The sequence below is a fragment of the Dermacentor variabilis genome, chromosome 11 (genome assembly GCF_050947875.1).
Source record: "Dermacentor variabilis isolate Ectoservices chromosome 11, ASM5094787v1, whole genome shotgun sequence".
In the NCBI taxonomy this organism is placed as follows: domain Eukaryota; kingdom Metazoa; phylum Arthropoda; class Arachnida; order Ixodida; family Ixodidae; genus Dermacentor; species Dermacentor variabilis.
Window position 1 is genome coordinate 95,087,535 of NC_134578.1, and position 17,771 is coordinate 95,105,305.

The window sequence follows — 17,771 nt, forward strand, 5'->3', positions numbered from 1 at the left end:
GCGATGACCCGCAGGGTTGTCTGAATGAAACGTTCTCCTCATTCATAGGAGGTCACTTTTGTTTGCTTCAAAAACGAATAACATTGCCCACACTGAGCGGCTTGTCTTTTCTAATTGGCTGACAAGAGGCGATGAGCACGCTCAAGTGGACAGCGATTCGATGGGGCCGTACCACTGCACTGAAAATCGATAACCAGATGAAAAGGGTGGTGCCGGCGTCTGTGATTGGTCCGCCTTCCCTGACTTAGCTTTCGGTGGCTGGTCGAAAATTTCGTCGGCATGAAACGGAAGCTTAAGAATGACGCTAAAACGGATCCTCAGCAAAGCAGAGCTGGAAGAAGAAAGTCGTAAACGTGCCGAAAGTGCTCGAAAACGTTACACGGCCACGCAAAAAGTTCTATTACACGCAAATAAACCCATTCTGTCCGGCAGGTGCGAGTAGCCAGTGCCTGAGCTATTGGCCGCCGCCATCTTTTATTCGTTTCGGAAAGGGGTAGCCTGCGGCTATTCATAAGAACATTCAGTTTTGTTCGGCATATGAATACATATTTAATGCGTACACTTCCCTTTGACTCGGCGAGTTTTCGAGGTTTTGTGACGTAATATGACAGGCAGATGAAGTCGGTGCAGCCCGAAAACTTTTGACCAATAGCCGAGGGCTAATGGAGAAAGGCGTCGAATGAGATATAGCTATTTTTCTTTTGTTGGGTCAAATTACACATAATCATTGTGTACACATCATATTAGATGGGGAGCTATCGCGGTTTTCGTGAGGTGATGTTGGGGTGGTACAAAAAGGTTTTTGAGCAATCGTGGAGGACTAATTGCAGAATTGGAATAGTTTTACGTTATAACGCCCTATTTCTTTCGCAGTCTACATCAACAAACGCTATATTAGGCTGGGCTCCTTTGGGCGAACGGCTACTCAGGGAAAAATCGCTCGATTTTAATTCGGAAAGATCGGGATGTAGAAAGAAAGATTCGTACCTTTGCGACTTGACGTCACGACCATGCCTGAAAGGTCCGTGAAATGCAGTGCTGCATCAATGTCGCTAAATTCCCATTTTCCCCGCACGAGAAGAAAGGATGTTAACCGAGGGGCCCGATTTTTTTTATTAGTCATATCATAAGAAGCCAACAAACACTGACACCAAGGACAACAGGGGAAACTTGCTTTGATTAATTATTTGATTATATTAAATTAATCATTATTCTTATTCTTAAAAATTATTTTCTCCGCACGTCATTTATACATGGAACAATCTCCCTAAGACGGTAACTAATTGAAATTCTGACTCCACGCTACGGCGCCTTTCTTTCCTAGTACAACATTTATGTGCTCTAATGCTACGTGTCCTTGCCTGCTTTCCTCTGCTTTATTCTTGCTTCATTTTTGGTCATTTCCAACACCTACCATATTCCGCCCTGCAATAAGGCCTCGTTGCCACTGCATAAAATTTTGAACAAATAATAGTAGAAAAATTACGGAATGCAGCGCCCTGCTTTTTCCGATGTTTGCACGGCAACGAGTCCTGCTATGGCAAACTGAATCACAGTGCAAACTTTACGTAGAGATTATAGGGAACGTCTTATGACACAGACGTTGTTCGATAGTCTAGTGAAGGCTGTGAGCTGTCGTGAGCGAACTACAAAGCCCAAGAGCGACGGCTAATTTTTGGTTAGGCGGGATGTTCGAGTGCCACTACGTTCCCGGGGCGACACTAGTTTTCGCGTGTGCTCGCTATTTAGACGTGTCGGAGTTTTGAGTCGAACATAAATAATGAAAAATAAACTGTGTGTAATTATTCTGCATATACACTGACCACACACAACTGCCGACACATATCACACTCGCTATTTTACGAGCAGCGATCAAATGCGGGAGACCTCATCTGGCCGAGATCTCAAACGTGCACTTCGGAATTTTGCAGTGCTTGCTGCGTTGCGAGCCTCAAGTTCTGCGCGAACACAGAGGACGCCCTGCGCAGCTCCCCGATGCGTATCCTTTGAGGGACACTTGCTGGAACAAGGGTCAAGGATGGTTTCGAGATTGACCTGGTTGATCGTTCGCGCCATTCTGGTTATGTTATCTTGGAGAACGCGTTTACGGCGAAGGATAACGTCGCAAGTGTCACGCCCTAAAGAAGCGTGCTACAAGTGCGACCTTTGAGCGGAGCCTTGTAGGTCTTTTTTTTTCCTTTTGTCGTTTCTCTGCCTGATCAATGGCAGTCAGGTGGCCTTGGAATACGTGAGACGTTACGCAAGGAACACGAAAGACACCAGGCTGGTGATGTACCGCGCATTATCCACCATCGGTGGCTGTGCGTACGAACAGATCCTTTTTCGCGATGCCTAGACAACATGCCATTGTTGTGACAACTGCGGCGGCACCATGGAATCTCTTGAACGCATCTTGGTTGAGTGCCCTGCATACAGAGAGGAGCGAGGACTGTATCTGATGAACATGCAAAAAGCTCGGTCAAGGACCCTCGACCTTGGCACGAATACTGGCTGGGTCGTTGCCCAAGGAAACAGCAAACAGCACAAAGCCCATAACTTGTTTTTTTTTTTTACTGAACCAACCGGGTTGCACTCCAAATTCGGACCCACTTACATGATACCATCAGGAATGTGATCTCTTTTTATTAATTCATCAAGTTTTACGACGATTACCCGCCTTCATCGCCTAGGACACTTTCTTTACTGCCGGTAAGATCACATGACTTGAACGTTCTTTGGTTGTACTTTTGATTTTTTCTATTCAGCTGCCGACCTAATTCTACTGCTTCGATTCCCCTTCGTCCCATTCCCTTCAGACCAGCATGTAGGCGAATATACCCCGGCTAATCTGCTTTTCAATAGAGAGCTCTCCTTCTCTCTCTCTCTGTTAATTCAGACACATAGAGAGCTGGCACAGCGCTGGTTTGCAAACTAACCCTTGCATTAAATGATACGCAAGTGTACGCTAAACAGGGTAAACGGAAACAAAAGAAAAGCCTAGAAAAACAATTTGCAGGAACCGTCAACGATGATTGTGAATGTAAGCAAATATCACGGAGAAGTGGGCGAGTGAAAAGACTAGCACGAAAGCGAGGGAGAGAGAGAACCAGAGAGAGGTTAGCGATCGACCAAACTTTTTTCTTCCAGGGTCCGGCTAACGACCATCGAACATGAACCAACCACGAAAACGGTCGAAAACGCCAAAGAAGTTTAAGATGTTCGTTTCAACAAGGGATAACTTGACTAAACCGAAACAACTATGCGATATCAGTGTACAGCTGGGGAGCAGATGAAAAATAGATAGTGAGGCTTGGCAAATTTTCTCACTACGTGTGCCAAAGTATCCTTTCAGCACATAATGCCTTATAGTAGGCTAGAGTCATTCCGTTCCAGTGCAGATACACAAGCGAACAATATTTAGCTATTTTCGGGTGAAGGTCTCATTATCATCTGCGCTTATGCCGCTTATCATGTGTACAATTTGTAAGTAGCAGCGCAGACTATAGTTGTGTTTCCGTCTGATCAGCATATCCTGTAACCCTGAACAACGTCACATCACAAGCCTTATTCTCATATGATGGATCGGTGTCCTTGCGTTCGAAGACGCAGAACGACACAGACACAGACACAGATATGTGGAGAGACGACTACAGGTGCCTCCTTCTATCTTTCGACATCCAAAAGTGCCACACGGAAACGCGGCACATGAACACATCTTATTGTCACGTAGTAGTGACGGTGAAAAACAATAGCAAAACTGCGAATAACTCGCCTAGCTTTTTAATCGGCCAACCTGTGCCCACAAGCGCAAGGTACACTCAAAGCACAACGATTGCGGCGAACACAGTCGGCGATCATTGAAATCTGATCTGCCTGTCAAGAGCGTCAGCTTTCATACATGAATCATCGAAGGTTCCAGAGTAATCGCTCGTGCTCGCGTGTTTTCCAGAAAGTTCTACACCATTCGAGTCGCGTATACAATAAGATTATACGTGCTTCGGTGACAACAAGCATCGCACAGAAGCGTCGATAACATTCCAGTAAGTTGTAATCATGCAGGCGCGTCTTGAACTGAGCGATCAGTTTAAGTTGTTTGCGGACGAAGGGCAGTCTCCGAGAAAGTACAAGTGTCATTATTTAGAGCTAATAAATCAGGCACAGTGATGAGAAATCCGGAATAACGAACCATAATAACAATGCGCTTTCATTTCACTCTTGCAGGGCCAGGATTTCGGTGGGAAATTCGGAACGTGAAGCTTCGACCTTCATTTCCACTTGTAATGATCAACACTTTATCGTAATATTAAAGAAAGAAAAGTTTTCGAAGAATGTGTTATAGATCTAAGCTGATTATGATTGCCGCTATCGCCACTGCTAATATTTCAGCCGAGGTGGGGGATCCCGCTGTGGCCGACGCGGTAATTTGCTGTTGGTAGATCGTGCTCACGACTTCCAGGGCGTACCTCCTTTGGTAGCGCTGCCCGGTCGCCTCTGCATACATACCTGCGTCCGTGTAGTACGTGTTGTACCTATGGTTATTAGAGTACGCTGATTGAATGAGTTGTGCGCGTGCTTTGCGCCTGTCTTTCTTGTACTCGGCATGCATATTCTTTGGAATTGTGGCTACTGTAATTTTGGATCTCATCGAAGGAGGGAGAGGTACGGCCTGCTCTGCGAGGTAAATGGGGTATGCTGGGATATTGAGTCTAGCCAATGTAGCCCTACCAGTTCTTGTGAAGCTGAACTCTGTCGTATCAGGGTGGCCTGCCTCAGTTCGTCGAAAGCATTGTGCACTCCCAAAGCTAGCATGCGCTGCGTTTAAGTGCACTTAGGCAGGCCCAGAGCAGCTTTGAAAGCGGTTCGGATTATTGTGTTAACCTGCTTTTCCTCCTCCCTGTTCAGGATTTGGTACGGTAAGCCATACGTGATTCGACTAACCACTAAGGCCTGTACGAGCCTTAGGGTATCGTCTTCTCGCAGTCCCACTTTTCGATACGTCACGCGACGTATCATTTGGGCTATGTTGGGGGCTGCGGATTTGAGGGTCTTGAATGTCTGTACTGGTCTCCCGTCGCTCTGAAGCCCCAAACCCAGGACTCGCATCGTAGGTACCTCTCGGACTGATTGACCCTCAACCACGATGTTAACTGATCCTCTGGATTTGTAGCCTTTCGCGTGTATCCGGATCACCTCAGATTTTTCGGGTGCGCACTACAGGCCACTCCATGTAGAAAATTTCTCCACCGCTACTACTGCGCTTTGGAGCGTATATTCCTTATCCCCTAGTGAACCTCTGTTCGTCCACAGCTTGATGTCGTCTGCATAGAGCGTGTAACCTAGGTCGGGTATCCGATCCAGATCGCGCGCGAGGCGACACATCGCCATGTTGAAGAGAAGAGGAGATAATATAGCTAATTGAGGTGTTCCTTTGTCAGGTATTTTAAATAAATCCGAAGTGATTTGGCCAATAGTGATGCTCGCCTCGCGGTTGGAAAGAAACGCTCTTAAGTAATTGTATGTGCGCTCACCATAACTCGCGAGTTCGAGTTCCTCTAATATTGCGGCGTGAGAGACGTTGTCGAAGGCTCGTTTGAGGTCTAGTGCTAGGACTAGTCGCTCGTCGCCGTGCGGTATATTAGTTAGAATTTCGTCTCTAAGTAGGAGGAACGCGTCCTGGCAAGATAAACCCGTGCGAAATCCTATCATGGAGTCCGGGAACCAGCTGCGCTCTTCCAGGTATCGCTGCAATCTGCTATGGATAACCCTTTCATAGAGCTTACCCAGGCAGGACGTGAGCGACACCGGCCGTAGTGTATCAATCGAGGGATTCTTTTTTGGTTTGGGGGTCATGGTTATTTTAGCCAATTTCCACTATTGGGGCAAGTCTCCCTTGGCCCCAGCACTCGCTATTGAAAATCTATTTTATTTTCGCGAGGGCTACCGAATCCATGTTTTGAATCATTGTATTTGTGATCGGGTCTGGGCCCGGTGCCGAGTTTTTAACTGCCGATTGGTATACCGAACTGAAGTTGTAGTATAGGTAATGCTAGGCCTTCATGACTTGTCGAGAACTATTGTACGAATAATGCAACTGCTGTTAAGCGAGCGGTTGGATGGAGATTGCAGGCTGTAGTACTTATAGTAAGTAAGCCATAATGTTTGCAATGGCAAGTTATGAAATGACAATTCAGCTAGAAGCAGCGCACATACAGAGTGGCCACTCTGGAGATTCCCAGTGCACACTTCCAGTCGCCTCTGCGGCGCGTCATTTCAGCTTGCACTGTCACCGGGATCGGCGCACGATAGCGGTGAAATAAGCTTCCTCTTCATCGAACTCGGTCCGCCAAAAGAGCGAAACGCCCCGACCGCCCACCCGCGAAAAGGTGGTTGCCCTTTGAGAATAATACTTGGCATCAGCACAGAAGAATGCATATCTAATGATCGATTACAATGGAATGACCCCGTTCGTTGACACAAAGAACCGGGGAATCTTTCAAGACTCTTCAACGGACATTTTGAAAGATGGAGGCCAAGGCAACAACCGCCCTCTGAGATGAATAGAACATGCGATGCCACGAAGTGGCCCCGCGTACGGCGACGCTTGGCGTTCAAGGCTAAGCCGACACCACGGCGGGAGGAGCGATTCGAAGCGGCGATACGCGTTGTGCCGGAAGCGGCGTTTCTCGGTCACTGGCGCGTGCGCGGGCGCTCTTGAAAGCGCGACAGCCGATTCCGAATGCTGGCGAACTGCTAAGCCAATGATCGAATGCTCGCTCATGTTAGATATTCTGTCCCCTGCAGGCACCGCAGACACATATGTGCACGCCAAGGTAAAGTATCAAAAGCCAGATCACTAATCGACATAATGATGTCGACAACTATTCGGAACACATTGAAAAGCTTATATTGGGGCGCAAGTTTCAGTATTAGAGGTAAAGTGCTTTAGGGAAAAATGAATTAAGAAGGCTCGCTGTTTATTCTTGGTGCAAGCGTATGTCGTTTTGCAAGCGGTTCACTTCTTTCATTGTTTTCGACAATGTTTTTTGTCGAAGGCATGTTTTTCCGTCACTGGGCGGGTGCTGTTCGAATACCCCACGGATGACATTGGCGATCTTCTCTTGTGTGACGTTTCTCCAGAGAGTTCTCGCATTCTGTAAAATTGACGAAACTCATTGAAGAATGAAACATTTTTAATCCTGCAAGCTGCTGGGCGCTTGCAATGATACTCAAGGTCCAATAATACGGTAATAATAAAACTTAACATTTAAGTGGTAGTGTTACTCGGCATCCTAAAGATCTAATAAGGACCTTCCGAGTCGGTGTGTGTGTGTGTGTGTGTGAAGCCACATGTGAGTTACTATGGGCCTAAGCAGGCAAGGTCGAAGTGAGGTTTAAATGTGCTTTTTTCCTCAAGTCAAAGGAGACACATCTTGTGCTGGTCGTTTGACAAGCGCGTCTGAAACTTGATAGTTAGAAGAGGGCCTTGCCCAGTACGTCATGCGAATAAGTTCTCTCCATGTGCGGTTGGAGTAGTTTTACGCATTACCATTGTCACACACTGAAGTGTCCATGAAAAGGAACAGGAAGACTCGTTAACAGAAGTTAAAATGAGCATTGCATGTCTTTAAAGGGAACTTCTAACTTGTCCGTGGCTTTACAATTGAAAAAATTCGGCTGCACAGTTTATTGCGGAACTAGATCTAGAACCATCTAAAATTTGTAAAATCTATTCTTGGTCTAGTTTATAAAATTTTCTGTAGATGTGGGAAAACATGCGTCGGCTAGATGCGGGCTAGATGTGGCGTCGGCTAGATATGTCAAGTTGTCTCAAAGACACCTTTTTCACAAAGAAGTTGGCATACTACTGCTTGTACTTCATGAGAAGCCTTTTTTCTAATAATGCTGCCATACAATTCCTCAGTGTTGCCTCTGTTGTTCTGTGCCAAAGAAAATTTTGCTGCTTAGATTGTTTTATACGGTATAGATCTTTTATATGCCTGACGTCGTTATGGCTTCTCCACTAGAGAGAAGTTTCTAAGTACGGGACCTCCTTCTTAATATACTGATCATGTAATTATACCCGTTTTTATTATGAATAAACTGATTCTGATTCTTTGCATACTCCTTACCTCTCGGTTCTGATAAGTAGGTGTGTGACGTAATAAATAAACCATTCGAGCGTATCGCCTTATAAGGTTTCTTTTTCGTGTATCTTTCTTTTAGGTTTATTACGACTACACACCAACTAGGCCGCCAATGCATTCTGCTGAGCTAAGAAACCTATGCGCCTGATCACTGTTTCTCCTTGTATAAAAATGCGCCAGTCGGAGCCTTTCCGTATGGCATTAGCTTGTTTATGTTGATAATGGTCGATTACCGTTCAGTAAGCAGCTGCGACAGAAAAAGAAAAGTAGCTGCGTTGAGTGCAGTACACCACAACGAAGGACTTGCCGGGCCCGTTCGTTATGTAAGCGAGTCGGGCGAACGTGATGCCCTTGTAGCTACCCTTGCCTCCTTTCGCGGTGGGTTCCCCTCTCCGATGGGGCAAATAAATTGGCTCTTCTCAACCGCACCGCGGATCAGAGACGCGTCCCGGGCCTACACGATGTTGTCTTCCCTGTGGGGACACCCCCTGATGAAGCAGCTCATTCTAGAACGGGACCCACGCACTGTCGGCTGGCCGATGGTCGGCAACCAGGTGTTTCTGGCCTCCCTGTTTACCACGTATATATACGTGGTGAAAATCGGAGGTCCGCGCTTCATGAAGAACGGCAAGCCGTACGAAGGCATAAAGCAGCTAATCGCCGCCTAAAACGCCAGCATGGTTCTGCTGAACTGCTACTTTACAGTGCCTCAAGAGATCGTAAATCTTCCTCAAGAGATCGTACCTGGGCGGCGGCTACAGCCTTCTCTGCCAGGGCGTTGACTACGAGGTTTGCGACGAGGTCACGATGGGGTTGATGAACCTGTGCTGGTGGTACCTGCTCGTCAGGATGGCCGACTTCCTGGATACAGTGTTCTTCATGCTGCGCAAGCAGGACTCGCACGCCTCTTTTCTGCACATTGCGCACCACATTCTCATCGTGTTCAACGGCAGCTTCGGCCTGGCCTATGGTTCTGACGGTCAGATCACCCTAGGAGTCATACTCAACAGCTTTGTGCACGTGGTGATGTACTCCTACTATCTACTGTCGCTGCTGGGACCGGCCGTGCGCAAGCATCTCTGGTGGAAGCGGTACCTGACTCAGCTCCAGCTGGCGCAGTTCATCATTGCGGTCACGCACAACCTGCTGCCGCTGTGCATCAGCTGCGGATATCCGCGGCCACACACCTACATCGTGGTCTGTGAGGTCATTTTCTTCTTCACCATGTTCATCCGCTTCTACTTCCAGGCCTACGACAAAAAGAAAGCGTGAACTTCGAACCCGTGGTCTGGCGTCAGTACGAGCGTTCTGTGCTCTAGCGTCCATTCGGATGTGCATTTGCGAGCCGTTGAGACACGATGCGCTACTTTCGTACGTTGCAACCTGCACGGACTGTCGAAGGAAGAGTGCCGAAAGTGGACTACCGGAAATAGAATGCCAAAATCTGAAGGCTTCAAGCGGACTGGTCTCCTTTACTGCGGTAGCACGCGATATTATGTTGGCGTGGAGCAGTGTGGCGCAATCATTTGAAAGAACGAGTTGGCGTTGGCTCGGTAGACATATGCGTGCGATTGATGCCGTATGGTTAGGGCATCGGACTGCTGTGGTGGGAGGCAGAGGTTCGATCCCACCACCGGAAACGTAATTCAGTTTTTTTCAGGCGTGAACAATTCTGCAAGACAGGACCCAGGAGCACCAGGAGCACGGTCAGGAAAGTCTGGGAGGGTTCGCAAAGAAAACCTTACTTTGAGAACATGTTGGGTATATTTAGACTGCACCGCAGACCCCAATGACACGCACAAACATAGTGACACACACGCACAACACTGAACTTGTACATTGGCAGCAAACCGAAAATTCCTCATTTACAAAAACACCAAAGAGCTGTTCGAGCGGCTGTATTCTGACCTTGGTGCCCTAGCGCAACAGCCTGAAGCCTCAATCACTAGGCCAACACATTAAGGCGAAAGCCTGAAGTGGCATGTACCCCCGATGACCTTGAAAAAAAAAAGCGTAGTCCTGTCCAGTGATGCAAAAGCTATCATCATCAGCAGTGAGTGGGCGCGTTTTTTCCTTTAAAATGAAAATTTTCCGGCAGCTGCCTTGCCAGAAAATTTATGTAAAGCACTGTTTTCTATTTATAATTTTTCTATTATTTAACACGTTTTTCTGTTTTCCATCAGCAGAAATTTTGTGTTTAAAGACAATTATCTGTTTCTTATTAAAAAAAAAGCTTTGTTTACTGTATAAATTTTTCTGTTATTTTAATAATATTTCGTTTTATTTTAGAGAAAAACTAGTGTACAACAATTATTCATTTTGAGGTACAGAAAAAGTTCCTTTTTCTGTTTACATTTTTTTGTTACTTCAGATTTTTTTTTTCTGTTACATTGTACAGAAATATCATGTGTGAAGACTTCTTTATCGTGACGAAGAATGGGTGCACCTGGACTGTCGCTTAAGCGAGCGCGCTGAAAGAACATTTCTCTTCGTGAGGGCAGTGGCCACCCTCACGAAGAGCATTTTATTTGTCGAAACGTTGACTGCGGCCGATATTGCTTTTTCGGTCACAGTTTACCCCTATACCGGCCTCCGTTTTCATTTGAAGTTCTGTCCTGTTTGAGTTTTCTATCGTGAGTCCCATATCTCGTTATAAAATAACAAATATCATGTAAATATGCAGCTGGACTCATCGAAAATTAGCCTCTCTTTTGAAAGCTGGAGATAATCCACTGTATCGCAAAAAGGCAAAGGTCACACATAACGAGCGTGTGTGTCTGAGTTTTAACTTTGCTAAGTTTTGTCGCAGTTAGATATGGTCAACAATTTTTGTCTCAGTGGCTCTGAGCAATAATTTGCAATTGAAGACTTTGTATAAGAAAATGACTTTTGTTTTATTATACATCAAAAGACCACTGGAGAGATAAATATGAAGACAGGAATATTAATAAAAGTGACTATGCGCACTAGATTCAGAAAACAAGCAGCATCGGTTTCCCTCCAGGTGTTATAACAGCTTAGAAGTCAATTTTCCAGGCTATAGGCAAGCTTCCGCTTGCCTCGGATCGCACGCACGCGTAAAAAAGGAAGAACCGGAAAAACTAGATGCCCTTTCAAAGCAAAGCAAACGAAGTAGATAAATACGTACATCTTTATGTAATAGGCAGTGATGGCCAAATTACGAAATTCCCCGAGCCTGTAAGTAAATTTGTTTTGAACTAGTCACGCCGTGTATTCATACAAAAATTTCAAGATGGAGGGGCCGTGTGTATGAGGCGTCATGGCAGGTGCGCAGTATGCCCCACTGTCGATATTGTGAAGTGCACATTGAAGACGTGCGTATTTTGAAAATGCAGATACACTCGGTATGCTTTTCTGATGTAAAGAGCAGCTGTTGTGCAAAATCAGATCTTGGTTTAACCATCGTAGCTGACTGGCGAAAGTGCAAAACTATTCTTACCAGAAAATTGTCTAATGTAATTTTACTCTACCACTTGTTCTTTTTTTCTGTGAATTGATTCTTTGATGTTCCGCGCCAAAACCACGATATTATTATGAGGCACGCTGTAGCGGGGGATTCCAGATTACTTTTTATTGTTCAAGATCGGCAGCGGATCTTTGACGTGCCCCTTATGCACGGCACATGGGCGTTTTTGCATCTCGCCCCATCAAAATGCGGAAGCCGCGGCCAGTATGCGACCCTTGCGACCTCATGCTCAGCAGAGCAACATCATAGCCTCTTATCCACCGCGGCGAGGGAGTGTGTGTGTGTGTTTGTATGTGTGTGTGTGTTAGAATTAAATTATGGGGTTTTACGTGCCAAAGCCACTTTCTGATTATGAAACACGCCGTAGTGGAGGACTGCGAGAAGTTTGACCACCTGGGGTTCTTTAACGTGCAACTAAATCTATGTACACGGGTTTTTTCGCTTTTCGCCCCCATATAAATGCGGCCGCCGTGGCCGGAATTCGATCCCGCGACCTCGTGCTCAGTAGCCCAACACCATAGCCACTGAGCATCCACGGCGGGTATGAGTGTGTGTGTTTATATAAATCAAGGAACTAGATATTTCTTGGAGCCATGCGTGACAAAGAGCAGGTGGCAGCGCTAACATTGTGGTAAATGATATTGCAAAGAATAGCCAGGCTAGAGCTTGTTTCGTACAAAAATAGAAAAGTGTTTTCTTTTAAGGCAACAAAAAGAGACGGCTAAATAAACCATATGAAAACAAAACAGAAACAGCGAACTTCTTCCTACAGTGCAAGAGAACCAGCTTATGACACCACAATGGCGCTGAAAAGAAAGTCAGAGTGACCTCGGCATTACGTTGTTCAAGACTTCTTTAAAACTCAATCATGAAGACACCTCATTATGGAGACAACTTTTGCTGCAAGTCCATGCTGCTTGCTTGGGCGCTGGACCTTGGCTCCTTTATCAGGGCGTCATGCTACGACTGACCTGAAAAACAACAGTGGTGCTTTAATATACATATGACAGTAGCACGATTGTCCAGAGCTCAGTGAAGCACTTTAGCGCAAGGTTTTTTGGGGGGTAGTGTGGCCAACAAAGCCCTGAAGTGTGTGCGTATCTGAGTACTGTATGGGAGGCCACTGCCAAATAGTGTTTGTACCAGCCAGACGACTTTTTCGTTTCAGGTAACTGCAGAATATTAGTACGTGGCCAGTCAGTGGCACCATACACACTTTGAGACAAACAGTACTTATAATGGGACAAAATGTACGCCCGCCCCAATACACACTACACAAACGCACACAAGTGCAAAACACACACGCACAACCTGTACACAACACACATGCAGACACACAGACGCAACACATACACAGCGCACAAACACGCACACATACACACTACATAGACGCCACTCCATGTTAGTGGTCCCTGTTTGTATAGACATGACACGCATACACAACGCACACACAGGCACACATACACACTACACAGACGCCACTCCATGTTGGTGGTCGCTGTTTAAAAATGTAGAAGCCTATACAAAGCATTGCACTGACAACCTTCATTTTATTGTTGCATATATGCACTAAGCTGATCTGTGAACCTTAGGTTAATTGAAGCGTGTGCGGTTTTCTTTTTCAATTACAGTTAAGCGTACAAAACGAGGCACATCCAGAACGACTATTGCTTCATTTTAAAGGAACAACAGTCGATGAATGCAAAGAAAGAAAAAGATTTTAGGTTGGGCTCCACCGGTTCAGCTGAAGTTGTAAGTACCACCTTCCCACTATATTGGTTGTTTAGTTGGTTTCTTTCTTACGCTTGTCACCTTGATTCATGACAATGTTAACATACCGTCTGTGCAACTATAGTTAAAACATTTTTGAAACCATGAAGCCAGTTAGAATGCGATATAAGGAACGAATATGTACATTCTCTCATGACTCCCTATGTTATAACTCTTCTAAACTGATCTTACCCTTCACTTGAGGGCACATGTTGAGATTGCGGAATCGAAGCCAATCAGTGGAGAAGCGACGCAATGACTCGATTACTTCTTGGCCTCAATTTCGGAATCTGTACATATGCTTAAAATAGAATGCTTACTACCTTATTCTATCGGCGGAGACTTCTCACTTTTCCGAGCGGGGGCTAGGTCCGACCAGCTTTCCGAACTTCATATATATATATATATATATATATGTGTGTGTGTGCAGTCATATTATAAGAAGCCAACAAGCACTGACGCCAAGGGCAACATAGGGAAATTACTCGTGCTTCGTAAATAAAATAAATAATAAATAAATGAAAATGAAAGCGGATAAAACAAACAACTTGCCATAGGTGGGGAACGATCCCACAACCTTCGCATTTCGCGTGCGATGCTCTACCAATTGAGCTGCCGTGGCACCGTTACCCCATCCACTTTCTTGGGTATTTGTGTTTCCTAGTAGAACCCTGGGAGCGTTAGCGAGAGCCACCGCTCACCGGCACCCACACCCAAAAAGATCACGTTCTCGTGACGCCTGCAGCAGAAAGGATGTTCCACATCCGCTGCCCAGGTCTATGAGTGGTGGCGCTGGCTAATGATATTGTAACGATGTTAATAACACAACAATGTTTATTAAAGGTTAACTTGTGCCCACAAGTAAAAGTAACTGCGGTCGTGAAGAAAATCCCTGGCAGTCGCGTTCTCAAACTGACCTCGAACCGTCTTCTTCTTTCTCCTGGCGTGACACCTCGTGCGCGTGGCGCATGCGGGCCGGGTCCAAAGGGCTACCAGTGCCACGAAGATCGATGCCTGTTGTTGCTGAACGACACCTCGGTACAGCGTGCACGGTGTCCAATAGGAAGGGCGCGCAAATTGAATGGGACCTCGTCGCGGCATTGTCCCGCTCCTTACCGCATCGGTCCGATACGTGAGAGGAAGTAGGGGTTCCTGTGCGCTCCAATCTTTTTTCTTTTTGATCACGACCTCTCCTGGCAGGGGTTCATGCGGACAACACGCACAACTTCCGTGGATTTGCACCGTCTTGGGCTCTGGTGTCCAGCGGATTTCACTTCATAAGTGACGTCGCTTATACAACGAAGGATTTCGTAAGGGCCGAAGTGTCGGCACAGAAGCTTTTCAGACAGTCCACGGCGCCGCACTGGGGTCCATACCCACAGCTTGCCGCCGTGCTGATAATCAGCTTTACTACGGCGCGGATTGCGGTGGCGACTGACACGCGGCGATCATCGCAAGGACCTAGTTGCGTTGACACGATTGAAGTGCACGCGTGATTTCGGCCAGAAGCTAGAGCAGCGATTTGCTATACGCTTCAGGGCCGTGGTTCGAATCTCACCGCCGGACGCGGTTCCTTTATTTAAGTGAATAAGCATCTACTCAACGGCAACTCCACCAGCGACCAAGAGACAGGGTGACCGACCCAGACGAATCCACACAATGGTAGACGAATAAACTTCGCTTTAGAAATGATCACGACACTTATTCTCCAGGAAGAGTCTTCTCGCACTCATTCAATGAACTGAGTGGCGTCGGCTGGTGGTAGTTGTTTGATCGCATAAGCGAATTGCACTCAATGAATAACGCGCGTTCCTTCGTGACAATCGAGCGAAGCCTATGAATGACTTTCGTAACGACGAACCGGTCCTTACTTTAGGATTCTCTGAAAGTTAAACAAAGCACAGCAAAATATGCATACCTATTCGCATTGCAAGATCGAACACAACGCGCTTGGGCGGATAGTATATGATGTCCTGCGCCGTCGTGTTTGCGCGAAGTGAGGTAAACATGGAAGAATATATTTTGGTATACCCAACTGTAGGTGACATATAGGTAATGCGAAGCATTCATGATTGCTCTAGAACTGTTGCATGAATAATGCAACTGCTGTTTAGCGAGCGGTTCGATGGAGATTGCAGGCTGTAGTACGTATTTTATAGTAAGTAAGCCAGAATGCTTGCAATGGCAGGTATGAAATAAAAATCCAGCTAGGAGCAGTGGCACATACCGAATGGCCACTGTGGAGATTCCTAGTGCATGTACCTCTGTGGCACATAATTCTAGCCTGCACTACAACTGGGATCGGCGCACGAAAACCATGAACTATGCTGCGTTTTCATCGAACTCGGTCCATCAAAAACAACGAATTGCCCCAACCGCGCACCCGCGAGAAAGTGGTCGCTCTCGGAGAGTATTACTTCGCATCGAAACAGAAGAGTACGTCTCTAATGATCGACTACAGCGGAAAGACCCCGTTCGCTCACGCAAGGAATCGGGGAATCTTTAAAGATTCTTTCATGGACATATTGAAAGAGGGAGGCCAACGCAAACACCGCCTTCTGAGAGGAATAGAACATGCGGTCCCGCAAAGCGGCCCTGCGTACGAAGATGCTTGGCGTCCAAGGCTAAGCCCCGGCGGGCGGAGCGATTCAAAGCGGCGATTCGCGCTGTGCCAGAAGCGGCGTTTCTCGGTCACTGGCATTTGCGCGGGCGCTCTTGAAAGGGCAACAACCGATTCCACCGCCACCTGCCGGCGACGGTGGCACAAGGTGACAGGAAGACGCAAGCAAACTGCTGCAGGTGGCGGCTCCAAGTGCGCCGATGACGTTCCGATCATCATAAGCCGTTATCGCTGTTTTAGCGCCTGATCTATCCGCGATCCATCCGTGAACCGTGATCAACCACATTCCAGCGACGGCTGTGTCTGACGCGGTTGCGAGGGCCGTATCTTGAAAGCGATATGCGATGGTGACCGTGAAGGCAGACTGCAAGCAGCCTCGTGTGCTGGGTGTTCTCGCGCTTGAGCTTGAGGTGAAGCGAGAGGCAGCCCGAAGGACAATTCGCTCGCTGCTGCGGGCACATCCAACCTTACGGACGGGTTTCCTCGTTGGGTATAGGCATAGAAATCTCTAGGCATTTAAGAGGCAGAAGAAAACAGACCGCAAGCCACAACGCCGTAGACTTGGAAGTAAAATCGCACGTACACTGCAGCCGCCTCGGCGGGAAAATACAGCCATAGCTCAGCCACTAAACCATACGACTCGCATGATAGCGATTATCAGTGTATGTATATTCAGTATCACGCGACATCGGTGAGCTCTGGCAGACGCATGCCAGAAAAAGAAAGAAGCTTGCTTAGTTGTGGTGCAGATTGGTCCCTCCTCTTACACGAAATTGTGCACTTGTTAAGCTCTGGTGTGCGCCGCATTTCTGACAATGTGAAGCCACATGTGAGTTACCATGGTCCTAAGAACGCAAGGTCGAGGTGTGGTGTAAACGTGCTTTTCTTCCTGAAGTCAAAGAATACACGTCATGCGCTCGAAATTTGACAAACGCGCCGGAAACTCGGCAGTTAGAAGAGTGCCTTGCCCAGTACGCCATGCGAATACGTTCGCCTCATGCGCTTTTGGAGAAGTTTTACGAAATAACATTATCACACAATGAAGTGTTCGTGAGACATACAGGAAGACTCGTTAACAGAAGTTAAAATGAGCATTGCATGTCTTTAAAGGGTACTTCTAACTTGTCCGTCGCTTTACAATTGAACAAATTCGGCTGCACAGTGTATTGCGGAACTAGATCTAGAACCATCTAAAATTTGTAAAATCTGTTCTTGGTCTAGTTTATAAAATTTTTCTGTAGATGTGGGAAAACATGCGTCGGCTAGATGTGGCGCTAGATTAAGCAGCAACTGAAAGAGCATTAACTGTCTTTATCGGCACGAACCGATTCCCATGTAGCGCAACATTGCTAGATTTGTGCGTGTCAAGTTTTTCTCAAATACACCTTTTTCACAAAGAAATTGGCATACTACTGCCTGTAATTCATGAGAAGCCTTTTTTCTAATAATGCTGCCATACAATTGCTCAGTGTTGCCTCTGTTGTTCTGTACCACAGAAAATTTTGCTTGTTAGATTGTTTTATACGGCATAGGTTTTTTATATGCCTGACGTCATTATGGTCTCTCTAATACATAGAAGTTTCTAAATGCGGAACATCCTTATGTATATACTTATCATGCAATTATCCCCATTTTTATTACGAATAAACTGATTATGATTCCTTGCTTACTCCTTAGTTCCTATTTCTTATAAGTTGCCGTGTGACGTAATGGACAAACCATTCGAGAGTATCGCCTTATAGGATTTCCT

At 46.4% G+C, this 17,771-nt stretch overlaps 1 protein-coding gene and 1 pseudogene across 1 annotated transcript in view; one reads left to right on the forward strand and one right to left on the reverse strand.

Annotated features, from left to right (window-relative positions):
* Window positions 1–4,352: 4,352 nt before the first annotated feature.
* LOC142563384 (very long chain fatty acid elongase AAEL008004 pseudogene) lies at window positions 4,353–9,416 on the forward strand (annotated as a pseudogene).
* Window positions 9,417–12,297: 2,881 nt separating this feature from the next.
* LOC142563880 (uncharacterized) overlaps window positions 12,298–17,771 on the reverse strand; it is a 37,472-nt gene continuing 31,998 nt past the window's right edge. Inside the window, exon 5 of the mRNA XM_075674562.1 lies at window positions 12,298–12,602. Coding sequence (XP_075530677.1) covers window positions 12,579–12,602 — 24 coding nt within the window. The 3' untranslated portion in view covers window positions 12,298–12,578. The remainder of the gene's footprint in view (window positions 12,603–17,771) is intronic.